Source organism: Desmodus rotundus, chromosome 12 (assembly GCF_022682495.2).
Source record: "Desmodus rotundus isolate HL8 chromosome 12, HLdesRot8A.1, whole genome shotgun sequence".
Classification (NCBI taxonomy): domain Eukaryota; kingdom Metazoa; phylum Chordata; class Mammalia; order Chiroptera; family Phyllostomidae; genus Desmodus; species Desmodus rotundus.
The window spans coordinates 72,444,762-72,471,242 of record NC_071398.1 but is presented as its reverse complement, the minus strand read 5'-3'; the positions used below and the strand labels follow the sequence as shown (position 1 = coordinate 72,471,242).

Genomic DNA, 26,481 nt, shown 5'->3' with positions numbered 1-26,481 from the left:
ATCGAGTTCAAAAACTGTTTTGAGCAGTGGAAAAAACACCTCTTTAGGTATATTGTATCAAATGGAGAGTACTTTGAAGGTGAATGAAGTTTAAACATGTAAAAACAAATACACAATTTTTTATAGATTCTGGGTTTTGGGGTCCCGTCTCATACTTAGATGCTAATTTGAACAAAAACGATACAAAATAACTTATGAGACAGAAAATGTGAACACTGACTGGATATTTGATTACGCTAAGAAACTTTTATCGGATAATAGTAATATGGCGATGTGGTTTTAAAAATAAGTCCTTTTAGGAATACATTCTGAAGTATTTAGAAATTAAATGATGTCTGAAATTTGCCCCCAAATTATGTAGGAGGATGAAGGCCTGGGTCCTTATGACAGAACAAACCAATAGGAACCCGGTGTAGCCTCGAGGTCTGATTACCACCATATGGGGGAGGGGGAGGGGCAAGAGAACATCTTAACCCTGAGAATACAGTCAGCCAAATAGAGACAGTGGGCAATTCTGTAGAAAAAACGAGTGTTTTTCACAAATGAATGGCATTAAAAAAAGGAGTACGTTAAAGACATACTACTAAGGGCAATTTATCTTAGTTGTTTATTTTAGTTTGAATAAGCCAAGTATAAAAGATATGTTTAAGACAATTGGGGAAATTTGTACATGAATGGGATAATTAACAACAAGGACTTACTGTTGGTTGGACCTGTTTATAGTATTGTGACAGACTTGTTTAAAAGTCTTATTTTTAAAGATATGCACTGAAGTACTGGAAACAAATTACGTCTGCCACATGCTTTAAAAATAGCCCAGGAAAAAAGGCAAGGGGTGGGGGGAGGCGTGAAATAAAAATGGCAGAATGTTAAATGATTGCTGAAGTTAGGCTCATTATACCAGGTTCATTACTCATGTATGTTTGAAAATTTCCACAATTAAAAGCTAAATAAAATATAGAGCCAGGACCGGTGTGGCTCAGCTGGTCGAGCAGGGCTCTGCAAGCGAAAGGTCACCGATTCGTCCCTGTCAGGGCAGGAGCTGGATTGCGGGCCTGGTCCCGGCTGGGGCGTGTGGGAGAGGCAACCAACCATCATTCTCTCACATATCAACGTTCCTTTCCCTCTCTTTCCTCCTCCCTTCCTCTCTCTCTAAAGAAAAATAAATGGATGAGGAAGACCCATCAGGTTTGAAGAGGTGAGGGAGGTGACAAGGCAGAGAAGCCTCTGAACTTGACCTGAGCCTGGCAGGGTCAAGGAGATGAGAAAAGGCAGGAACCAAGGCACAGCAGGGTCAAAATCCTCACCTGTACGTCAGGGAGTTCGTACTGCTGTAGTTCTTGCTCTATCTCCTTGGACACAGTATGAGCCCATTGAGAAGGAAAATGCCCTTACTTCTCTGCACTCCCTACACTCTTCCACTCCCTTTCTCTGCCTGACATTCCCAAAGGAAGCCCCCAATCCAGGGGGCAGCAAGCCACACCCAATCACCAAAGGACAGTAGAGTATTGGTCTATGGCTCCACCTGCTGGTGGGGCTGGGAACTGAAGCTGACAAAACATGAGAAGGGAGCTGGGGATCATTTTTGAGAAATCTGATCCTTACATGGCAGAAAAGATAACTACAGGCTGATTAAACATATAAGAAGCCTTTAATTTCATCACCATAAACATTATACTCTGATTGCTCACATACAGTATAAAATATTTACTCCGCTAAATAAATAAAACATGACATTATTGCAAACGGCACTTAAAACCCCCCAGAGATATGACCTCCTTAGCCTAGGCAGGGGGTGCTCCTGAGTTTCTGTGCAAGAGTCCCCAAGCACAGATATGCCCTGGGCGCTGAGACAAATGAAGGTTTGAGGAGCTACCCTGGCTGCCTCTGGTTCTGGAACAGCCCCAAACAGTGGCTGTGAAGCCAGAGAAAGGTGGGGGTGGGCGGCTCCTTCATCAGCCCAGTTCTAGAGGGAGCAGAGGGGAGTGGGGAGAGGGCAGGCTGGGCCAAGAGAGGAGCAGAGGCTTGGGAGGCTGCTGAGACCTGAAGGCCAACTCTCCACCTTTACCCGGCCTTGGGTGACAGGAGTTGGTATATCAGCTGGGGTGAAGAGAGCTTCCAAGCTCCTGGGTTAGGCAGTTTTGGGGCCAGACAAATCGCCCCTAGGAAAGGACATTCTGACAATGCTCAGCCCAATAACCAGCCATGTCATGGGACCCAGTCACTGGGGATGTCACCACCTAGGCCAGACGTGGCAGAGCTGGGAACTGATGCCCCTTTATTGAGTTAAATAAATAAGTTAAATATTTAAAGGCCTGTGTCCCTATGATGGAGACACAGGGGCCAACAAGCCATGTCCTGATGAAACAGGGGGTGGGGGGCTCAGTGGGACGGCGGTGCCACGGGGCCAGGCAGCGTCCCCTCCCCCTCAGGAACCTACCCCCCCCCCAAAGTAACTTTCTTACTTTTAAATCCTGTGGCAAGTTTCACACTAGAGCAACATTAGAGGGACCTACAGGATAGGGGGCTTGGAGGAGGGAGAATCGGTGGCTGAGATACTCAGCTCCCTAAATACCTTCCCTTGGTATGTGTTGGTCAAGACACTAGCTGTTAGCCCTGAGCCTGGGTAACTCTGCCAGAGTCCTGAGTTCCAGTGCATGGTGCTAATCAAATGCCCTGCCCTTCTCCCCCTGTATTTAGTCCAGACTTACGCCCATTTGGAGTCAACCACAGCCCTAAAGACTGTGGGGGGCAATCCCTAAAGAGTTGGGAGGGAAGCCCCAATGCTGTAACTGTGCAGCTATACACCTTAACACCACGGGGTGGCAGCAGAGAGCCACACCATTTAGGCAGCAATAAGAATCTGGGAGGCCAGCCCAATAGCCGGATGGAGCCTGGAATATAGGGAGCTGGGACCCAGAGAGGCAGCCCACCACCCCTCAGTGGGTAGGAAGTACTCTACACTGAGTATCTGGTCAAGTCACTCTTGTCAAATACTACCCGTGTAGCAAAGTAAATGGCAACCAGCCCCAGGCCTGCAGCTGACACCATGTAGGCAGTGACAGACTGGCTGAGCTGGACGATGGAGCCCATGAAGAGGGATGGGGCCACCTGGGACAGCAGGAAGGCACTATCCAGGATGGCGAGGTCCAGGCAGATGCCCCTCCCTGGAACAACCCTGGCCTCAGGCAGCTCGCCCACCACCACGCGCATGGAGACATCGCAGGCAGAGGCCCCACAGAGCGCAGGTGCAGACGGAAGCAGGCCACTGCCCCCGGCACCCATGTGTCCGTTGGGGAAGGGGGACCTGGCCTTGGGGCCCGGTGGGAAGCTGGTCATCAGGCTGTCCTCACTGGCACCACTTCCAGCATCTCCTCGGTACTTGGGCAGGAACACCTGTGGGAACAGAGGAAAGAAAAGGGGACAAGGACAGGTGTGCACCCAGGCATGGGAGTCCCCCAGCTATGAGAATAAACCCAGGCCGCAGCCCTTAAAGAAAAGCAGGCAGCGGGTCAAAAAACTGAGCAGACCCTGCTTGGTCTGGGTCTAGCCAGAAGCCTCCTCAGGACTGGGAGTGGGGAGGGGAGGCAGGGACGGGACAAACCGGAAACTAGAAGTCCAGGGCTCCTCTAGCCTGTCCTGCAACAGGCGGATGGCGGACAAATGCAGTACTTCGGGTTGGGAAGCGAACGGGGACCCCAAGGCAAAGGGAAAGACAGGCAGAATGAAGACAGGGAGGAAAGACGTGTGAAAACAGAGGGGTGAAATCCAAGGCTAGGGCCCCTGCTGGCCCAAACCCTCTTCTTTCCTTCTTCCCACCACCTGGACACTGCGGAACCCTCATCACCATCTTCAGAGAGAAGCCCTGCTCCCACTGCACCCCGGGCCCTGGCTGGAGTGGCTGCCCTACTGTGAGGTCTGTGGCCCTACTCTTGAGGCAAGGAGAGTCCAGCGGACACAGCCTCAGAGAGAAGCAGGAGGAATCGCCCCCCCCCCCCTACTCCATGCCCTAGCTGTGCTAATACTGAAGCCCTTCCCCCCACCTTCTCACTGGGGCCTCAGACCTGAGTGACCTGGCCCTGTTCTGCCCCTAGCAATCTGGGCCTCCTATTTAAGGGTGAGGATACAACTTATCAGACTGTCCCCACCCCACTCGTGCCTAATAGGAAAGACCCTTCTGAAGTTGGCTGCATTAGGGGACCATGGCAGAGCTCAAACCTGACCCCAGGGGAGCCCACAACTTCTGCAAGTGGGCAAAGGCAGGTGCAGGCAATGCCCAGGGCCAGGTGTGCCATCGTGGCTGCTGGAACAGGACCTCCCAGGACTCTTGTCCCTGCCTGCCAGCCCAGGGAAGACCAGTGAGGCTGGAGCCTGGAGAGGTATGTGCTCCTCAGTCCACGGGGAGGACCAGCCCCAGTGTGTTCTCTGGCTCAAGCGCACATGACCAAGCCTGGCCTCTGGACATCAGCCGCTAAGCCCCCAGCCAGGGCAGCAGAAGAGTGGAGCCTGATCAAAGTCATCAGCGGGCCGACAAGGCTCTCACAAAGCAGGTTCCCCCAACCCAAACCCTGCCCCCCCAACTCCTCCTACCCTGCAGCTACCGATTCGGGGAACCAGCCCCCAGCTCAGTGTTTCTCTGCTACCCTACCCATGTCCTAAAAGGGCAGAGACACATCTTCTCTGCAGTCTAAAGCTCTGGGGACAGACCGGCTTCTCCTCCCTGGGGACACCCTAACTTCTTGCCCATCTGCTCTGCACCCAGGGAAATAGCTCAGTGAGGCCAGTGGAGAGGACAAAGGTGACCACACAGCCCAGGTCAGGAGGCTTCCCACAGAAGGCACTCTGGAAGGACTGGTTAGTGTGAGGCTGCCTGACTCACGAAGTGCCCAGGTGAGAACTGTCAGGAGCAGCAGGCGCAGAGACCTGCCCTGGGGATGGGGGAAGGCAAAGGAGTGAGGCAGGAAAAGAGAGACTTGGAAAGAGGAAGGTAAATCATGAGAGGGGGCAATAAGGAGCCTTCTCCATCTAGGACACCAAAGCAGGCACAGGGCAGGCACAGTGCCTCTCCCAGCCTCTCGCCGAGTGAGGGATGGTGTTGGCCACACTGGGCCATGGCCATGGGCCAGCTGCTGAAGCTAGGCCCCAGAGGCCATCTGAGCCGGCCCCCGCCTCTGCGCAGAACAACCCAGCCCAGGCTGAGGGTCTCCGTAGAAGGGTTTCACATTCCCTGCAATCACCCACTCAAGTGCTTTGTGATCCCGACACCAGGAAGTCATTCCCAGAATCCAGCCTATACCCTCCTTCCCCAGCCCCCCGGGGCTCCACAGGCTTCCTCTCAGATCACAGACTGCCTTCTGTGGCCTCTCTTGCCTGACTCCACCGCCCCGGTCCCCAGCATCCAGTGTGGCATCCGGGGCGAGTACCTGCTTCTCCCGGTGGTAGAGGGAGGCTAGCGTGTACGGCAGGATCTGCAGGGCGGAGAAGGTGAACCCGGTGAGGGCGGCCGAGGCGGTCACAACAGCCACACTGCGGGACAGGCACGTGGCGCCAGCAGCCACAGGGAAAGCCACCACGCTGGCCAGGTAGACTGCCCGGGTGCCGAATCGCTGCACCAGCCGGTCCATGACCAGGGAGAAGAGCAGGGAGATGGCACACTGCAGGAACAGCCCCAGGCTGCCCATCCTGACTCCTGGGCGGGAGGCAGGAAAGAGGCGGTCAGATGGGGGGGCCAGTACAGCCTGGGGGGCCTGCTGTAGATCAGCCCTGCCCCCCAGCACCCTCCCTCCCCTACCTGTAACACCCGAGCCTAGGCTGTTCACCGACCTCAGGGAACACAGCCAGAGCTGCCAGCCAAGTGCAGAGAAAGATGTTCTGAGGGTGAGCACGGAGAGTGGGCCTCCCCCTACGCCTGAGTGCCGCCCCCAGAAGGAAGCTCCCACAACAGCCCCCTGCCACGAAGCCTTACCTTCATCATAGTGTCTCCGGGCCTCGGAGCCCGGCTCAGCCCTGGGCACGCCCTGGTACAGGCCCTCACCCACGAAGTCCGTGTAAAACAGCGTGAAGGTCATGAATGCCATCCAGCTACACAGCTCGGCCACAAAGAGTCGGCGCAGGGTGTGCGGCACGCGGCAGCAGAGCTGGTGCAGCCGGGGAAACAGGGTGCCCAAGTTCCGGAAAGCCGGGCGGGTGCGACACGAGCAGCAGTGGGGAGACCTGGAGGGGGCCGCCTTCCAGGGGGCCGACGACAGCCCTTCCTCTGGCTCGGCTGGGCCCGGGGCTGCCTCCTCGGCCACGAACAGCGTGGCTACCATGCAAGCGAGGAAGATGAGAGTGAGCAGGCCAAAGAGGCATTCTTCCTGGGTGCCCAGGTAGGGGGCCAGGGCGCTGGCGTCCCAGTCAATGGCAGGCAGGAGGTAGCCCAGGCAGCCCCCGAGGCTGATCATGAAGGCGTAGACGGAGAAGGCCTGGCGACAGTGGTCTGGGTCCCGGAAGAGGTCCGAGAGCAGGGCCTCCAGTGGGGTGAAGCACACCTGGCCGCAGAAGTCCAGCAGCCCCACTCCCAGGATCAGCAGGGCCAGCTCCAGGGGCCTGGTGTCTGGGCACAGCAGCCCCGCCAGCCAGCCAGCCCTCGGGATGAGGAAGAGGCTCAGCAGGACACCCAGCGACAGGGCCCAGATGAAGGGCCTCCGGCGACCATAGCGCCCACGCCAGTGGTCACTGGCTGAGCCTAGGAGTGGGACCGAGACCAGGCCCAGCACTGGACCAATGCCTGTAAGAAGGGCAAGTAGTATGAGCCAGAGGCTGGGGCCCTTGAGGGCAGGGGAAGGGAGACCAGCCTCCCTGAGAAGGATGGAAATGACCATGATACCATCACAGAGAGGACCGCTCCTGCACTGGGTACTGTGCTGAGTACCTCACAGGGACTCTAATTCACTCCTCACAGCTTGGATCACTAATGCCCCTTTTGCGGATGGGGAAACTGAGGCATGGAGCAACAGAAAGGTGACACGTTTGTCCAGGCACAGAGCTAGGGAGGCGGGAGACAGGGCTTCAATGGCAGTCTGACTCCAGAGCCTATAATCCTGACAGAGCCCCTGCTTCCTGGGAGTCACGTGATGGTGACCACGTTGGTGGCCTTTGCAGAATTCATTCGCAGTCGAGAGCTCAGCCCCTGAGCCCTGGCTAAGAAAGGGCCCTGGCTCGGAGACCAGCCTGGCTTGGTCACCTAACTTCTTGCAGACCTACATCATCTTCTCTGTGGACTGGATAACCTGAGGCTTGCTGCCAGCATGAGATAATAGATTATAGATTATAGATTATAGATTATACGGGCTAGCCAAGGGGAAGAGCCATGTCTACAATGTCTCCTGTGAACCAGGCATTAGACAGGGGCATAGTGGTGACCAGAGCATGTCCCTGTACTCTTTTCTTCCTCTTGGGACCCCCTCAGCCCAGGCCGCACCAACCCAGCAGACAGTCACCTCTCCCTCCAGGCGGCGCTGTGGGCAGAGGCGCTGCTGCCCTGCTTCCAGGCGGGATGCATCTGGAACAGGAGGGCAGGAGGAGGTGGAGACTCACCCAGCACCATGGTCATGAACTTCTCTTCTACCCCCACTTCCAGCAGCAGGGGTGGCACGTAGGTGATGCCCGCAGCCAGACACACCTCCAGGCCGAAGGTCAGCAAGTTGACCAGCAGGAGCTGGGCTTTCTGATGCCGCAGCAGGCGGCTCACCCACAGCCTCAGCACCATGGTGGGCCAGGCGGGTAGGGCTCCGGCCCGTCACTGTCTCCAGAGCTGCTTCCTCCCAGCCCTGCTCCAGACGCCAGGGCCTCTCCTCCTCGCTGCCACCAGCTGCCTAGGACTCGGCCAGGAGCCCATTTCTCTGGCTCTCCGTGCAGGTCCAGCCACTCAGCCCATGCTAACTGCCTGTTGCCGTGGGGCGCCTGGTGGGGACATGTCACTCAGGTCCTAAAAGGGCAGGGACAACAAACACACTGAGTGTTAAGTCCTGGAAACAGGTCTCCAGGGTTTGCCCTGAATGCTCTGAGTCCTGTTCACTCCCGGGCTGATGATGTGGCCCAGCCAGCCAGGTGCCACCTCTACCGCCCAGGCAGGAAACGCATGTTAATATTAGCCTAAGGCTGACATAAGTAATAAGGTAAATATGATTTTTAAGCCTCAGCACACTCCAGAGCCAAAGAGATGTTGGTTATTCTCTGTCTTGGAATACCTTTGCAATTGCCCTCCTCTGCTAGTACGGGAGGGAAAAAAAAATCAGACCGCCTGAATTCCCAGATCCCCAGGCCCTGCTACCAAGGTGCCCGGGAGACCCTCCACCAGGCCAGGTTTACCTGCTTCTCTCTCCATTTCCCAAAGCTGGCTGCTCAATTCCCCTCTGTTAGAGCAGCACTTCCTACTCTGCACCGCCTGACTGGGAACCTTGTAGCACCGTCACTCCTGCCCCCAAGGACAAGGACCAGGGGAAAGGGAGGAGAGGCTGCGGTTTGTTGGGCTGGGTTTGAACCTGTCAATGACCCACTGAAAGAGCGCTCCCCTGGGAGGACCTGGGCCTGAAAGCCTCTCCCTTAGTTTCCTCCCGTGCTGCCCGTTCACGGGGAAGAAACATCCCCACCTGTGCTGCCTGACCCCTGTGGGAAAGGGAGGCCACCATCCGGCCGGATGTCCCCAGGTCCCAGCCTCACAGGGCCGCAAAACCACACCAACTGTCGACAACTGCCATGGCCCTGCGCCCCCCTGGGCTGGCAGGGTGCCCCACCACTTCCCTGGCTGCCTTAGTCTGCTCCCCAAGCAACTCCACTCCCAGCAGAGAAGCCCCCGCAGCCCTTCCTTCGAGGCCCGCCTCCTGTGCCCAGAGACCCCGCTGGGAAGCACTCACCCTGCGCCCCCCACCCCTGCGCCTCCAGGTGGTGTGTCGCAACAGCACGTACTGCAGCCTGCATGGTTTAGAAGTGACCACAAAAGATCAAGTCAGCTGTGGAGAGGCGGTACAGAGGCGGCAGGCATCTTGGGCGAAAAGGCAGGAGTCCCCTAACCTGTCATCCATTTCGAAGGAGGTAGGTGCACAGAGCTTCCGGCCACTGGTGGCTGGAGTCGGGGGTGCCTTCCCTGGCCTTCCCGTGCCTTGCCACTCAGTCCTACCGATGCAGTTGAGGAGCACCGCTCCTCCGTGAGGTGAGGTCCACAGAGGCGGAGGGCCAGGCTGCAGCCCCCTCCCCGACCTGGAGCGCCCTCAGCCTGCACTCACTCCCGCCTCCAATCTCAGCATCTCCTAGTGTGGCGCTGCGCCCTCATTCATCTTTCGAATGACACTGGGCCCCAGAAGGCTTGTGTGTAACAAAACACAGTGTAGGTGCTCTCTGCGCTGTGCCACAGAGAGATCAGAGGGCCGTGGGTCCTAGGGAAGAGGTCTCCATCCCCTAACTTCCTTCTGGGCTCTGCAGCTGGTACATCAGGAAGGAAGGGGCTTCAGATAAGGCTGAGCTACCAGCAGCGCCCGCCCCAAAGTTCCGCTCAGACCCAGTCCCCCAACTGTGGGACGGCATGGAGTGGCTGGCACAGGAGGAGTGTAAAACACTGGCCCATAAGTCCCCAAAAGGGGATGGGGTACCTGACATTAGTCTTATGCCTGGGCAGTTGTGGGTTCAGCTTGAGTCAAGCCCCTCCCCAGTGGCTGCACTGCCATAGCACCCCCAGAAGGGAAGCAGTGGGTGGTACAGAGACCAGGGTGCTTTCCAGCTTGGAGGGAAGGGTTCTGGGTCAAAAGGCTTCCAGCCCATTCCACTCGCTGCCCTCAGCCTGGGCAGACCCTGGACACTCACCTGCTACTGGTTTTTAAGGACCAGGTCCTCCCTGAGCAAACAGAAGCGTTTAGACCCAACCTCACCCACGACCTGCTCCCATTCCCAGGCCCTGATTGCTCACATCGTGGAAAATAAACTGCAGCTTTCCAGCCACTGTTAATCACTCCGCCCGCCTACCGGCCTCCCCCCTCCCCTCAATCCAGCTCCTTAGCCCACAAGAGAGAAAGATAAAAGGGGTGGAGAAAGGAATTTCTCCTCATCCATCTATAACCCAGATAGCCCCTGAGCTGCCTCTGGGACCTCAGCACCTCTCCCCAAGCCCTGAGGCGCTCTACCTAGAAACCCGGGGCTGGGCCAGGTGAGGAATTCACTGGGAGGAGTTGGTTAGGAAGTGGGCTGGCTCCAAGCCCCGCTCCCTCCGCACACTCCGTTCTTGGGTTGCTGAGCCCGTCCTCCCCCTTTTGGCTCCTACCGCATCCCGGGATCCAGGGCCTGCTCCGCCCACGGGCTCCTCTCTTTCCAGCCTGGAAGCGCTGGAGGAATTCCAGACCCATAAGAGTACTCTCCCTTCCAAAGGCCCCTTTCTTCTCCTTACATCTTCCCCAGTACCCCAGTCCGCCCCTCCTCATCCCCACTGCAGGGCCCTCAGGGTGGAGGAGGTGACCGAGGACACCCACAGCACTAACCCCAATCACCAGCAGTCCCTCCAGGCCTCCTTCCCAGGGAACAAACAGAGTAGCCCAGGCCCTCTGGCTCCCAGGCCCAGAGAGGTGGGGGGACAAGAAAGGGTTCCCACCACTTTCCCAGCTACACTCCTACGAGCAGCCCCAGGGCACATCTCTCGTTAAAACTTAAAAGTGACAGGTCGCTGCTGAGTCCCCTCTTTGGAGAGTTCCCCTGTCTGGCTCAGAAAGACAGGCGGGGAGACAGGATGCAATTCTCTCTTATACCCTCCCGTCTCAAAGAGGCCCGACTCGGCCCTCCTGCCTGCTGCCCCTGGAGCACGCTGCCGATCCGGCAAACAGAATATCGACCCTGAGAGCCAGACTCCAACACACCTGGTAGGGAGGGGCGGGGAAAGGAGGGAGGGTCTGGTACCGAAGGGGGAGTCAGACCTGACCTCCCAGAAAGGAACAGTGGCCTTCTGGGACAAGACCCTCTCAGATTCCAAATATCTCCCCTCTTCTCTGCCCCCCCCCCCATGACAGGACAGCAAGAAAGCTGGAGGAAACCCAACACCTCTGAGAGCCGTCCTGGGGCTGCACCCCAGGCCATCTTTCCTCCCCACCCCCGGGAGCAGAGCCCCAGCCCGGAGCGCGCGGGGCTTTGGCAGGGCCCGTTAACCTGCATTCTGTCTCTCCAGCTCCAGATACCGGGAGACCTAACCACCGCGTGGGCTCCACACGTGGCACCCCCCAGCAGGCAGTGGGCTCGGTCACCATCTACTTCAGGTTAGGCCTCAGCAGGGAGTATGGGGAAATGAAACCGAGCAATAGCAACGAACTTGACCTGAACTTTCTCCAAAATTCTCATGACAGAGTGGAGGAAGTGGGAGGAGAGGCAACGGAGCCCACAGCCCACTCCCAAGCCCACTCCTGTAGCTCCCCATGGGAAGGGAGGGTCAGAGGGACATATAAAGGGGCCTTTGAGGACTTTCAAAGGGGATCCTGCCACCGCATGGCTGCAGTGGAGCTGGGGGGAGCAGAGTCCCTCGTCTGACAGACAGAGGCCAGAGGGAGCCTGGGCTGGGGCAGCCCCACTGCCATGGGCCAGCGTCAGGCAGCAATTCTATGGCCTCTTTATTCGGGCCAGCGTCCCCACACCCCACCCAGGCACATCACACGGCAGCAGCCCCCACCCTGAGCGGGAGGAGCGGGCAGCCAGCGACTGTGCCCTCCTCCCTCCCTGCTCACAAAGATAGTGAGGCTTTCTCAGCTCCTGGGGAAGCTCAAGCTCCAGCCCGTCACCCTCCCCTCAGAGGAAGAAACTGGGGACAGGATGGGCTAGCCACAGGTATAATGACTCAGTGGCAGAGGGGGTGGAGTCACTCCAGGCCAATCCCCCCCAACACACCACCCTACACTAGGCTGCCCCACCCCAGGCCAGGGCTGAGGGTGGGGTGCAACCTTCAGGTGGAGGCTGCAAGACTTCCAGGTAGGAAGGACCCCAATTCCTCCACATAAGCCAGACCCCAGAATCTGGTTCCAGGTTGAGCTCTCCAGGCCCTGTAGGCTGGGGGTGGGAAGAGGTCTGTGGGTTCACCAGCCCAGCCTCCCTGCCAGCCAACCCTTTGCCTTGGTCCCTGGGAACCAATGTCCTTGGCGTTACCCAGTCAAACCCAGCACACTGCATTCCCCAAACGAGCTCCACCCTCACGACAGCTCCAGGAGGGGCCTCAGGACACCCCAGAAAGAGGCCATGCTGGCCAGCCAGGAACCCTGAAAATGAGCATCCATGGGGGTAAGGAGCCCACCATCGATACTGAGCCCCTGTCAGGGAAGAAGCCTGCCGTGGGGGTCCTCCCTGGGTGGCTGGGGCGAAGGGGCACAGGATTAGACTGTGCTTGGCTTCAGTGCCCTCCAACCCATTTTTTAATCTTCGGGGTTCAAATACTTCCAGAGAAGTGAGGGTCTGCATTTCCTGTTCCCACCCTCCAAAAAGGCAGTGATTTGCACAAACAGCCGAGGCCCATGACTTCGCAGGGCTCCCACAGACACCTGAGAACACCACTCAGGATGCAGCCTGTGCACTGTGTGGGACTCTCAGAAAGAATAAGGCCGGGCAGAGGGAGGAAGACCCACCCTCCCAGACTTGCTCCCTAGCTCAGCCTCCCCCAGGGCCCAGAGGCCAGGGATTTAGAGTCCGCCTGCTGCGCTGCCTTTTCTTCACTCAGACTGGAAGCCTTCTGCTTAGCAGCTTGTCAGAGAGAGTGAGGGGGCTGCAGGCCGGGACACAAAGGGGGATTAGGGAGAAACCTCTAGGCCCGCAGAGTAATCCATCAAACTCTCTCCCGGCTGCCAGCACCGGCCCCTTCCCACTCAATTCCCCTTCCAGCTGCTGTGGGCCCCCCACCCCCTCCCGCTCCTGAGCCCTGTCAAGTTAGGCAGCAAAGAGAATCCCAGGCCCTGGGGGGCCAGAGGGGGCACATCGAAGACACTGGGAAAAGGGCAACGGTTCCCTCCCCGCACTCACCCCCAATGTGTGAAAACCCAACAGGTGGCAGTGGCTTGGAGGAAAGTTGCTTTTGTTGCCCCGTCTGAGAGCCTCAGCCCAGCTTCTGAAAGGAAACAAATGCCAGAGGAGGGTGGGGGAAGGGAGGAGGAAGGACAGTGCCCCTGGGGCTCACTCTGATTCCTCCTCCCCTCTCCAATCCAGTGATAGGCCTGACCCTCACCTTGGCCAGTCATTCCGGGTCAGCCTAAGCAGAGGGGATGCACCCCTCCCAAGGGTCACCTGGCAATTCCATGGTGGCAGTCCACACGGACACTCATCTGACTCTAGGCAAAGGGCCTCCCAATCAGACTTCCTTTCTGAGAACAGCTGTGACCCGGGGTCACACTGAGTCACCTTGACCAAGTACCCTCCTAGGCAAGACAACCAGCAGTACTCTTCAACCTGGAGCTCTCTTCCACCCCAGGGGCCAGAGGCCTCTGAACTTGGCAGATTCAGGAGGGTGACCTAAATTTTGCAACAGCCTGACCTGGGTTTGCATGCCAACTCCACCACTTATTAAGACTGTGTGACCTTGTTAATTGACCTCCCTGAGTCTCAATGTTCTCATCTGCAATTAATAACAGCAGCTAACACCGAGGCTCTGCATGCCAGGCTCTCCTCCAAGCGTTTTACTCTTCCAACTGCCCGCTGAGGTGGGAACGAGTGGAGCCATTTGACAGGCAAGAAAACCTGGATCAACACCACCAACTTCACAGCCACGTAGTGTGCCTGACGGCAAGCACGCACGGGGGCTCCTGGCCACCTCTTCTGTCTGGGCGTCCTCGGTGCAAAAACTCGGAGGAGGGCCTTCTCTTTCCCAAACAGGAGCAGCAGAGGTCAGAGGGCAACCAGCTACTCGTTTACTGGCCTTTCCATTCTTCTCTCAACTGGGAGTCTCCTGACCCTTACTAGTGCCTCTTTCAGCCCCCAGAGGCAAGAAAAATGCCAAGAATGTAAATGCCTCCCCAGGTGCTGGCCCCAACAGATGAGCAGAGGCCACTGCAGTGGACCTGCCTGCAGTGGACCTGGAGGGAAGGACAAACTCCCCAATGTTATAAGACAGGGCGGTTCCCACCCCCGGGGGAAGTCATCACAGCAGCTGATACCCCCTAACTGTCCAGGGGTGTCTGGCATGTGCTGGGCACCTGACAGCTTCCTTCTCTAATCCGCACCCTTTGTACAATCCTCCAAAGTAGGTGCTATTTAATATTCCTGTTTCACAAGAACGAAAATTGAGAAATCCATTAACATGCCCAGAGCTGCACAAATAAAAAGGCTCGAATGAAAAATTCGAACCATTTGAAAATTCCGGAAAGTGCTCTGAGCTGGGAGCCAGGACAGTGCAGTCCAGTTTCAGCAACTTTCACTGCTATGTGGCTTGGACAAGCCATTTCACCTCTCTGGGACTCGGTTTCCACAACTGTAAAATGAGAACTGGCCTTGGGGCCGTCTCAGGTTCTTTACAACGCTACAGCTATGTGATCTCACACCCACCACCACCGCCTTGCCCAGGGAGGCTGTTCTCCATGGACAGGTGCCTGCTGAGTGCCCACTGACAAGGCATGTGGCATAGTGCGGGGAGGGGTTCATAGCCCTCCACCAATGAGTGACAAGGGGAACCTGGTGGAGAGGTGGAGAAGAGCCCCTGCCCCTGCCCCCGCCAAAACCCCTCCTCCACCTGCCTTCACACAGCGCAAGAACAACAGTGCCCAGGGTCAGCGGTCACCTGAAACGGAGCCAGGTAACTAAGACATCTGGGGGCAGAACTGCCCTCTTCCCTATGCCCTCCCAGAGTTGGGCTCTGCTCCTGGCTGAAGTTAGTAACTGAATTCTTTCTCTCCTTGAGCCTAATAAATGCTCCCTTACAAAGTGGGGCAGCGGTCCCCAGAAGCCCTAAGTCCAGGGTGCGGAAAGAGGGTATGGGGAATGGGGAGTAGGGTGCACACTCCAAGCCACAGGAAGTCCCTTCCCCCTGTTCCCTTCTTTTTCTAACAGCCCCTGCAAAGTGAAACCTGAACTGGTCTCCCTCCTAGTGAACTTGAACTTTGCCAGTCAGCCAATCCAGGCAACTCTCCCCATCTGTGCACAAATGACCCTTGTCCCTACCCGCAGCCTGGCCTGAGAGGTGAGGCACACAGGAAGCAGCAGGGGATGGAGGGTCTGGGCAGACCCGCAGGTAGAGGAGCAGAGCAGGGCAGCAAGTCAAACCAGGGTGTGGTCTTGGCTCTGCCACGTCCCACCTCTAGTATCTTCAATTTGATGGTCTGTAAGGACCTTTCTGCCCTGATATCCTAGGGTCTGTGACCAGCCCCATTTATCATCAGAGGCTCTGGGCCAGACTCAGTCCTGTGGAAATGTGTTCTCAAAAACAGCCATGCAATCAAAAACCTGTGGTACATTTACCCAATGGAATACTATGCAGCAGAAAGAGAGAAGGAACCCCTACCCTTCTCGACAGCATGGATGGAACTGGAGAGCATTATGCTAAGTGAAGTAAGCCAGGCGGTGAGGGACAAATACCATATGATCTCACCTGTAAGTGGAACCTAATCAACAAAAACAAACAAACCAGCAAAATAGAAGCAGAGGCATGGAAACAAGGAACAAACTGACAGAGACCGGAGGGGAGCGGGGAGCGGGATAAGGGAAGAAAGAAGGGGAAGGGTCTGGTTAAAGAACAAGTATAAATGACCCGTGGACATGGGCAACAGGGTGAGGATTGACTGTGGGGGCCAAGGGGTGGGCGGGGCCGGGGAGAGCAATGGCGGGGGCAGGGGGATGGTTGGGACAGCTGTAATAGAACAACAGTAAAAGAAAAAATAGCCACTCAGTGGTGAGTAAGGTGCAAGCAGGCTCCGAAAGAGACTATTATTATTATTATTACTATTACTATTACTATTATTAAAGAACCCTCATTTGCCTACCCTTGGAAGAAGTATGCCTCAGCATGTGCAACCTAACCCCCCCGAAGGAACATGAAAGAACCGTAAAACTCACCCACCATCCAACCAATACTCACTGAGCCCGTCAGGTGACAGCCCGCGGTGAAGGTGCTGCAGTCCCTGTCAGCAGAAGAGACGAAGGCAGTCGAACGCAGGGAGGTGGTACAGGCGCAAAGACACGAGGACTTCCTCGGCTCTGTTGCTGAGCCTTGAAAGATGCACAGGTGGGAACTATGCAGAAAAGGGCAGATATCTGCAAAACACAGCCACTGAGGCCCAGGGCTTGCACACCCACCCACCTCTCCTTTGTCTCCTCCCCAGGGAGCCGTGGTAGAAAGGCCACCAGAGCCCAACATCGTGGGATGAGTTTTGATCTCAGATCTGGGTCCGAGATGGGGATATTCATCAGCACTGGGCCTGCTTTTGCTTCCAAAGGAGTCACCGTGCCCCAGTCCCCTCCCCTCCACTGCCTCTCCCCTGAGCCCTGCCTGCTCAAGTCCCACACCTCCTCCCAGTGGCCTGGAGCCCTAGCTGTCAAGGACCCCCTTTCTCCCAGTCTCACCTGCGCTCACCTGGCAGCCCCTGGGGGTTGGATGTGGATAGCTCCCAGCCCTCCTGGTCTGGCTTGTAGTCCTTCCCTGCCACCCACCCCACTGGCCCCTCAGCTCCCAGAAAGCAGGGAGCATGGCCCCTGCCCAGGCCCTGAGAAGAGGGGTGCTCGAACAGAAGGCCCTGAAGGTGAGGCTGAGTCAGGATTCCTGTCTGATGTGATTTGCCCGGCATGCCTGGTATTCCTGGCAGGGCCAAATGCAAGGGTTTTGGGTGCTCAGCTCTTTGTAGTGACCAAAGCCGAGAGTAGGAAGCCATATTGTCATACCCCTAGGAATGGGCCAGGTGCTACCAGCTTGGACACTCTTTGTAAGCTCAAACCACACTTGAGATTACAGAGGCTGGGGCGGGCGGGGGCACAACAGAGAGCACTGGGGAAAGAGGGAGTGCTGTTTCAGCCCGGCTGCTGCCGAGGGCATCTCGTCTGGCTAGGCATTTGGTCTGGCCTAAATTTTGTAACGGAAGGACTGTGGGGCTATGGGACCCATCTGGCTGTCTCGGCCCAGCTTCCCAGGGCTGGAGACAGCTTGGTCTCCAGAATTAACAAGGAAGGGGAAGGAAATAAACATGTATTGAGCACCTGGTCTGTGCAGGCACTTTGCTAAAGATGCCTGTCGCATTCATTCCTCACCGCAGCCTTGCAGGGTGAACGCGATCCTCTCCGTTTTACAGACACAGACACCAAGGCCACCAGCTGAGACAGGCCCATCTCCAACCTCAGAAGCAAGAGGCCCCCCAAGTCATCCGGGGCCAGTGGCACCTCCTCCCGTGGAGGAGGAAACAAAACATGCAGTAGAAAAAGGGATTAAACAGGAAGTTCTGGCCAAATATCAAGACCATCCCGTGATGGCCCTGTCACCAGCCCCTGCCCCCAAACAGGGACAGTTAATACACTGGACAAAGCTCCACACTCCAGCTCTACTGCTGGAAGTCAAGTGGCAGCAGCGTTCGAGACACTGGGCCTGGTACCAACTGGTCCAGCCTCTACCCTCATGGTCAAGCAAACAGGGCCACTAACTGTTCAAAGAAAAGCTAGGCTGGGTTTCTCTTCTGGACACCAGAAAGCAGTGCAAAGGATCCCACTGGGGAGAAAGGATAGAGCTTAACCCACATGCAGAGCATCCCTCTCTATCAGACAGTTACCCTAAAATTCACAGCAACTACCCTTTCTGCACAGAAGGCTCGGAAGCTCTCAGGATATGTAGTCATCCCTATCACTTCATGATTCGCCTCCATCACCACTAACTGGAGGGCGAAAGGGGGCGTGGGCTACTGGGCAAACTGGAAAATAAGTCACACACAATACTGCCAGGGAGAGACCAGGACGTGCAGTCCTGGTGTGTTCTCTGCACGGCACCCCAAGTTCAACTGCATTTGTCGTTCGCAGCTTCCATGCAGTTGCATGTGGTCTGATTCCTTTGCTAAGAGACTCTGGTCTCTAAGTGTAAACCACAATGATTGTCTCCGTTGTCACCAAATAACGGCAGCTGACATTTATCAAGCTCTTTCTTCTTACAGCTGCTATGCTCAGAGCTTTACCTACATTAGGTAGGTACCGTTCTGCTCATTCTAAGAGAAGGAAATGGACGCATAAAGAGGTGAAGTAACTTTCAAAAGAGACAACAGGATTCAGGCCCAGGCAACTGGGTGCTGGAGTGCAGCCTGTTGCCTAGTCATACTGACTCCCCAAAGTCCAGGAGACCTTGCTCCCAAAGAAACAAGGTCTACAGCAGAGCCCAGGAACGGAGTCCCAGGCTGGGTGCCGCTGTCCCTTCACTCATGGGGGGATAGATATGACGGATGTGGTTACTACTGACTAATACTGAGCACTCACTTCCCATCAGGCACACAGTCAGTCCAGTGCTCTGTATGCGAGGTTTAATAACGCTACAATTGTTTATACTTTACATGTTACATTGAGCTATTATTTATACACATTTCTACTTGTTATTATTTAATAAATAATAAGACTATACAGTGGTATTATCCTGATTATTATTACAATCCCCATTCCGCAGCCAGGGAAAGTGCAATTCCACAGGCCCTGTCTCTCTGACTGTCTGGGTTTTTATCGTGATGCTGTGCTATTAGACGATAATGGACCAGATGATAGAGCTTAATTTCACTTTTGGAGTCCTCAGCCATCCCCGCCTTTCTGCCTTTTCTCTGCAGAGGCCTGGACAGGCTGAGAAAGGGGAAACCTCCACCACCCAGTGGCCTAGCCGGACCTCAGCGGGCCACCAAGCACCCTTGTCGGGTTCCTTCTCTCCCTTTCCCCCTTCTTCACGGTAGCAGAGAGAGCCAGGAGAGGCAGGGGAGTTCACCACACACTCCCTGAGTGCATAGGCAATCTCTCCCCCTCCCCCCACTAAATTGGGGCCTGTATGGCCACAGCTGCACATTCATCCAGCTGTATTTTTATCTTCAGACTCATCCTGCTGACTCAAGTTCCATTTTTCTGAGAACTTTTAGAAAAACAGAGTCCTGGATCCATGACAGGGGCTGGGGGCAGGAGATAAGGGAGGTATGAGGGAATGGGACCCACCCGACTAAAGGGCCTGTGGCCTCCCATGTTGTCCCACTCTCTCCCTGGGAGAAGCTGCTCTATGAGTTTCCTCAGGCTTCCCATTCAGCCTGCACCTCCAGGCCCCCACCTTCCCCACTCCCATAAGCCAGCCTGTTCCCCCCTAACCCTCAGGCAGTTGAATCCACACCAAGGCTGTCTCGGATAGGAAGGGAGTCCTACTAAGTGCCTCAGGAGAAGCAGCCTGAAGCCCCCAGGGCCTCACCCCCTACCCCTAAGCAACGCTTCCAGGAGCCCAGCAAGGGTCACTCTGGGCCCTGGTCCGCTGGCTATGCCCAGCTGCAAACTCCAGAGCGACAAGACAGCAGCTGGGCTATTCTTAGTCCCTGCTCCACTGGGATCAGGTGTGTGCAACAGCTGAAGGGCAAGCCCTCACCAGGTAGCCACCATGCCAAACCTCTCCCTACCCCCAGCTCTGGCCTCTTAAGAAAAGAGGAAGCACAGGGGAGTGGTGCTGGGGAGAAGGAAAAGCTGAGCAAGTCAAGAGGAGCTGTCAGGAAGATGGAAGCTGAGTCAGAGGTCAAGGGCAAGAGCAACTCACAGGGCTCCAGGAGACTATGGGAAGGACTGACCCTCATTCTGGAGAAAACCTGCAGGTCCCTGGGGGCTTCTCCAGCAGGCAAGGCCCCTGCTTATGCCTAGAGCCCTGAGGGGCTGTCTCCAGGGCCCAGGTACCATCTCATCACACCTGTTTGCTGCTCTCAGAATCCTCACCATCTCTACTTGAACCCTGGCAGGCAGGAGATGAGAGCCCTCAGCTTCTCTATTCCCTCCTTCCCTGAGGGGTAACCGAGACTCAGAAGCGGGCAGAGGAACCCGCGCGCGCCCGCGCCCGCGCGCACACACACACCACACACACGCTCCAGCCTCAGCTCCCTGCCCAGAGGCTGGCCGCAAGACACACGTCCCAAAGGTTTCGGTCACCTTTCCCGCGGCTTCCGGGCCACCGGCCCCTTTCCAGGCTCCCAACTCCCGGACTGTGGGCGCCGCGGTGACTCATCGTGCCCCTTTCCGGCGAAGCCGAGACAAGGGAAGAAAATACATGCAACTTTCCAAAGAAAACTCTGACGCGGGAGGTGCAACAGGAGCTAGCGCCGGACCGTCCGCCGCTGCCTAATCCGCTGCCTGGCCCGGGACGCCCGGGCCCGGGCGCCTCCAGCCCAGCCCGCCTTCCTCCAAGAAAGAACAGCCCCGCGGGGGCCCCGGAGGGGGCCCCCGCACTCCGCAGCCTGGCCGCCCCGCCACCTCCACTGGGACTCGAGGGGCCACGGCGCCCAGACGGCCACCGCGCGGTCCCAGCCCCCGGGGCGCGAAGCTCGCGACATCGCGGGGCCGGGCCGCGCCTGTGCCCTTCCCGCGCCGGGACCCTGTCGCCGGGGAGAAGAAGGGGTGCGCTCCTACCTGGCTGAGGAGAGCGGCTGTCACCAGGGCCAGAGCGGTGGCGCTGGCCTCCTTCTGCCCCCACGAGCGCCAGCCGGCGGCTTTTAAATCTCCAGGTTACTCGGCTGGGGAAGAGAGCATGCGCGCTGGGGCCGCCAGGAGGGGGCGGGGCGGGGCGGGCTGGAGGGGGTCCCGAGGGGTGGGGATGGTCCCCAAGCGAAGACAGCGCGAGGTCTCCAAGCTGTCTTTGTAGCCGCGACCGCGACGGGCAGCCCCCGCGTGGCTCCCAGACGCCCTATCATTACCTAGGGCAGTGCGCCGCCCCCTCGCCGCTCACCACCCAAACATTTAGGTAAAAGCGGCCGGGCTTCGCAGGGCATCTCCTCTCGGGAGCCGGTCCGTGACCGTGACCTGAACGTGCTCTCTGGCCATGCCCCTGTCCCCAGGTAGGACAGCACCCCACTCATCCAGGACCAGTCCTCCAAAAGTGATGTCACATTCTCCTCGAGTTACTTGTCCTACTGTTTGCGGTTCTCAGGCCAAAAGAGCTTCCTTGTAGTTAACTCAAGCCCTCTTCCTGAAGTTAAAAGCCAAATTCCCTTTTTTTTTCCTTCTTAGGGTGTAGATGTGGATGAGGGGTTGATACTTGCCAGTAAAATGTTCCCTTTGCCAGCTGTTGAACAGGGTCCCAAGATACCTGTTTCCAGAATGCCTTCCACAAGAGCGGAACAATGCAGGTGGGAGGCAGAGAACTGGGTCCCAGGCTGGCCTTGTATCCTTTTATCTCCACTGGGTTTTATCCACAGGATGGATAGATCCGATTGCTTCAGATTGGTGACTTGAATGCTACAAAATCACAGGAAGATGCCTTTGAAGGGAGGACCTAGTGGGCTGTGGCCCCGGCCTGGGCCCTGGGGGCCCTAGGTCTCAGTGCTGGCCTTGCCACCAACCAGGTGTGATGTAGAGCAAGTCCCTTCCACATTCTGGGTCTCTGTACAAAAAAGGATTGGCCAGGTGATCTCTAAGGGCACCTCCAGCTGGGAGGCAAAGAAGGGTGGGAAATAGAGAAGAGAGGGGAACAGTGGAGCCCTGGGGAGCGCAGAGTGGATACAGAAGAGAGCAGAGAAGAGAAGTTTAACTTGAAGCACCTGGGAAGCACTTACCCCTGCAGCAGGTGACCTTCCACATTCCCAGGGACTTTCCAAAGCCTTTGGTATTTGTGGCCGAAAGAAACTAGGGTGGAGTCTTGGGTCCCTGAGCTGGTGTCCCCACTGCCCCAGAAAAGAGGGCAAAAGTGAAGGGTAATTCCAGGTCAGCTGGAAAATTACAGAGCCAAGGGAGAGCGTACGTGGTATTTTCCAGGCTTGGGCAAAGAGCACTGGGAGCAGGAGGGCGTCCTTCCCCGCAGAGCAGTAGGAGCCCCCCTCTCCCCTCCCTGATTTTTTGCCAGAGGCCTACATGGCTTATACCTTGTAAGCAAGGTGTGAAATCCTGGCCCCCACCCAGTGGCCTGTCCACCTGGGTCAGTGCCAGGTACACCTCCCCAGTGCAGGTGACCCTTCTCTACCAAGCCAGGTGGATGCATTCTCCAGGCCCCACCCTGCACAGGGTGCTGTGAAAATGCTCCCCCTTTTTCTGCAGGCTAAGCCTCCTTGCGTGATAATAATAACAGTTGACTATTACTGACTGTGCCCGGCATGGCTCTAAATGCTTTTTATGTATTTACTCATTTAATCCTTATGACATTCAAGAGATGGGTACCATTTTCAGATAAACCAAGGCAACCCCTCTGTCCAATCACTGTTTCCCACCCCCACCCTCCCCCCCACCCACACAGACACACAGTCTCTGGGCCTCAGAAATGAGGCAGAGGCAGCAACTCATCACAGAGCCTGACCAGTGACTTCAGAGCCCTAGAGAGAGTCCTAACCCCATACTACTCCTCACGAGCCTGGGTCATTCTGGGCAACTGCCTCTGTGGGTCTCAGTTCCCCACTAAGTCAGTGGTACCACCATGTCCCTTTCCCTTCCTCTCCCCCCCTCACCACACACACACACACACACACACACACACACACAACACACACTCCCTACTCCCTAGCCACTTCCCCTTTATAGGAAATGGGGGATGATGTGAGGAGCAAGGCCATCCTTGGGGACCTGCTAATAGTCTGGCTGAATATTGGAGAAACCAAAGACGCTGGCAAAAATGCATTAGCAGCTTCTACTCTACCCTCCCCCCGCAGCCCCTTCCCATTATACTCGGGCTCAGAGCAAGCATTGTTCTCTTCCTACAGAGTGAGATACCTCACTGGGGCCGGTTAGCCTTGAAGAAGCCTGCAAAGCCGTGAGGCACATGGAGTTTCCTTTATGTTCCCCTCTCCTCTCGCCATCTCCACCTTCCAAAGGCTGCGTCCCACTTGGAGGTCTATTTGCTTCTTCCCAGCCTACGTTAGGGTCAGGGGTGAACAGTCGTTTGAGCATAAAGGCCACCTCAGGGCCAGATCCTAGCTCTAGACTTGAATGGAGGAGGGATGGGTCCCTGGACACAACGGTTCCATTTCTGGGACTCCACTTGTGGCACAATAATCAGATATGTATGTCAAAGGTATGTACATAATGTTTATCTCATCATTTTTCATCATAGGGGAAGATTAGAAACGATCCAAGTGTGGAATAGTAAGTTATCGGCTAAGCGAATTACGGCAAATCCATATAATGGAGCATGACGCTGCCGTTTAAAAGCGGTGATGACAGGATTTTAACTGATGGAGGAAATGTTTATGCTATATTACCAGCGAGAACAGCGGCTACGAAGTAGTATTCACAGTGGGATACACATTTGTAAGGCAGGTGTACACTAATGCCACGTGATCGCCAGGGCTGGGTCTGGGAACAGGAGAGGGTCCGTAGAAAACAGTGGAAACGAGCAAGGTCTGGAGTTTAGGCAATAGCACTCCCCCAGCATTAATTCCTCAGCTGGGTCATTGTACTATGGTTACGTTAAAACATCCAATGGAGGGGGAGCCTTTCCGTATCTCAAAGTTTTCTATACAGATTAAAAATTGCTTTTGTAAATAGAAAGAAAAGAACCAGTGAATATTGTTTTTAAAGGGAAAGAATAAAACAAAACCAAGGCAGAAAGAGGAATGAGAACACACCACTGGGCTGCCCCCAGTGCAGACCCCTACTCCCATTTCTGTTCACGGGGCTGGGGGGAGGGAGATTGGGGGCCTGAGCAGGAGAACCCCACCACCCTCAGGGCCTCCTTAACGGAGGGGTTTGGAATGGTTTGGGTGAAGAAATAAGTTGGAGCAGGGTTTGAGAAGGTGGGGCGGCACTGGAGGGTTATACACACACACCTGGCCGTATTCCCGGCCTCGCCCACCACTCACGGGCACAGAAGAGAAAACGAAGCCGCTGGAAGAAGGACGGGACAGCCACATCTTCCCTCTCAAACCGCAAGCCTGGGAAGGGCCGTGGCCTCTGGTTCCCGAGGTCTCCAGGGCTGCCCCTGTCATTTCTAGAAGGTTGAACCTTCGAATTGATGGTGAGCCCCGACCCATGTGGCTCAGTGGTCTGGGCATTGTCTAGCAAAGCGAAAGGTCGCTGGGGGGAGGGGGGGTGACTCCCAGTCAGGGCACGTGCCTGGGTTGTGGGTTCGGTCCCCTGTCAGAGCACGTGGGAAAGGCAATTGATAAATGTTTCTGTCCCACATTGAAGTTTGTCTCCCTCCCTTCCCTTCTCTCTACCAATAAGTAAATACAATCGCTAAAAAATTGCTGGTGAACATAGCCCCCACGATGAGACTGGGGACAGTCCAATCTGAGTGGTGACCCAATGCAGGGGGTTTGCGGAAGTTTTTAACACAACACAAACACCTTCAAGGCTGCATCCTTCAGGAACAGAAACCCTCCTACAAAGAGAACTTCCCTCTGGACTTAAACTTCCTTCTGAGTCCTCCTCCCGGTCCCACCCAGGTCTGTAGGGATTCAGGAGAGATCAAAACTGCCCCCAAAGCAGAGCCCACCCCCCTGCCCCCCCAGCCAGGGAGCTCGGCTGCTCAGAGCATCGTCCATATACACCAAGGTTGTGGATTCGATCCCCAGTCAGGACACAGACAAGAAGCAACCAACGAACGCATAAATAGGTAGAACAACAAATCAATGTCTCTCCCTCTCCTCCCCTCTCTCTCTCTTCCTTCCTTTCTCTCTAAAATCAATCAATACATTAAAAAAAAAAAAAAAAAAAACAAACCTGCCCCCAAAGCAGAGATATCTGGCTGAGTAGAGAGCTGGAATCTCTACTCATGAAAAGATGTTGGCTTTTTTTTTTTTTTTTTAAGATTTTAGGGAGAGGGGAAGGGATGGGGAAAGAGAGGGAGAGAATCATTGATGTGAGAGAGAAACATCAATCAGTTTCCTATTGAATGCACGAGGGATCAGGGATCGAGCCTGAAACTGAGGCATGTGCCCTGACCGGGAATTGAACCGGTGACCTTTTGCTTTGCAGGACGACGGCCCAACCCACTGAGACACACGGGTCCTGGCAAGTTGTTGGCTTTTCTACAGGCAACAACAAAGTCAATGGAGAAAGGGAATGGCTTCAGGGGGCCAAACTAGACCAGAGGAGAGAGTCCGGGGAGCCAGAGTATAGGGAGCTCACGAAGGGGCAGGTTCGAGGCTGCTTTAAACAGATGAAGTGTGAGGGATGGGCAGCTCTGCCAGGCTCTCAGGCACCAGGTGAGGGGTGAGCCTGGCCGAGCCCAGTAGTCCTTCCTGGCTCTGAGAGAAACCCGTTCCACTCTCCACTGAAAGGCCAGAGCTGTCTGTTAGCCTCCCGTATTTGGGGGGCATCAGCAGAATGCTCCAAGGCAAGGAAGCCTAGTTCAAAGCCGGGACCAGGAGCCTCTCAGTTTTAGAAACCGAATTAACAGGACAGATTGGGACTGGAGTTAGATGCTTGATGGGACTTGTTCCGGGCAGTGAGGCAGAGGCAAAAATGGTAACGCCGTCTCCTTCCCTTTAAGGTTTGGGGAGTGAACCAGACAATCTCCCTCCAAGTCTCTAAATGGTAAAGACACTTAGTTAACTGGGCTGGGCTGTGAAACGCCCGGAGCAAGGAGGTGATTATGTCCCTGTGAATACCAGGAAATCTACTCTGGAGCTCAGCCTGAGCCTGAGGGGCTCACTCCGGGCTGGCAAACGGGGAGGGACAGCCAGAGGCGACAGGGCTCCCCAGCTCCACACACCCCTTGGAGATCTTTCACCAGCTAGTCAATGAGAGGCTGTGTGCTGGAGTCGGAAAAGTGTGGGCTCTGGGACCAGATAGACCCAATGCCACTTACTGTGCATCCAGTCATTCAGTTCTCATTCCATAAACACTTAGTAAGTAACAATTATGAATCAAACTAGGATATAGTAACTTTATGTGGCAAGTAAGGCATTTAACTTCTGAGTCTCAATTTTTATGCAGAAAGCTTGTTGGGAAAAATGAAGGCTAATGCTTGAGTAATGTACTTAAAGGAGAATCTCAATGCATGTCTGTTCATTCTATCCTATGTACAGAGACCTAAGTGAGATGCAGAAGAACATACAAGGTACATCCTCTGACCTTATGGAGGTTATAATCTTCTCTGGGAAATGGAAAGTGATGTAAAAATATTTTATTCAGCAGCATGTGAGCAAGTACAAAATCTCAAGGCTACAAACCAACTCCCGAGGTCATAAATGAAGGAAGGTCCGTGGACAAACCCGGGGAAGCTGGGCAGAGCTGGGAATTCTGAACTGAGTTGGGAGGCCAGCATGCTGGTGGCAGTGAATGATAGTTCCCTGTTTCTGTGCTGCACTCAGCAGCGACCCCGCACTTCCACACACATCGTCAGGTTTCGTTCTCACAAATACCTCAAAGGCAGGCAGGTGCCACCCCCTT

At 55.7% G+C, this 26,481-nt stretch overlaps 1 protein-coding gene across 2 annotated transcripts; it reads right to left on the bottom strand.

The window, feature by feature from the left end:
• Positions 1 to 1,632: 1,632 nt before the first annotated feature.
• SLC45A3 (solute carrier family 45 member 3) lies at positions 1,633 to 21,823 on the bottom strand. 2 transcript variants are annotated; one of them, XM_045182606.3, is made up of 7 exons: positions 21,714 to 21,823; positions 21,248 to 21,396; positions 20,572 to 20,675; positions 7,579 to 7,969; positions 5,966 to 6,769; positions 5,424 to 5,689; positions 1,633 to 3,396 (listed from the first exon to the last, which is right to left on the bottom strand). In XM_045182606.3, exons 4-7 carry the CDS (start codon positions 7,748 to 7,750, stop codon positions 2,959 to 2,961), a joined length of 1,680 nt encoding a protein of 559 aa, XP_045038541.2. In that variant the 5' UTR covers positions 7,751 to 7,969; positions 20,572 to 20,675; positions 21,248 to 21,396; positions 21,714 to 21,823; the 3' UTR covers positions 1,633 to 2,958. The 2 variants fall into 2 exon arrangements, with proteins under 2 accessions (XP_045038541.2, XP_053771070.1); XM_053915095.1 differs by lacking the exons at positions 20,572 to 20,675; positions 21,248 to 21,396; positions 21,714 to 21,823 and adding an exon at positions 13,015 to 13,186.
• Positions 21,824 to 26,481: the final 4,658 nt, after the last annotated feature.

Excerpts from the sequence above, each read along its gene's own strand:
- SLC45A3 (XM_045182606.3), bottom strand. The coding sequence starts at position 7,750 with ATGGTGCTGAGGCTGTGGGTGAGCCGCCTGCTGCGGCATCAGAAAGCC. Across the intron at positions 5,690-5,965 it reads CCGGAGACACTATGATGAAG|GAGTCAGGATGGGCAGCCTG; the intron begins GTAAGGCTTCGT and ends CCTCCCGCCCAG. Across the intron at positions 3,397-5,423 it reads TCTACCACCGGGAGAAGCAG|GTGTTCCTGCCCAAGTACCG; the intron begins GTACTCGCCCCG and ends CTGTTCCCACAG.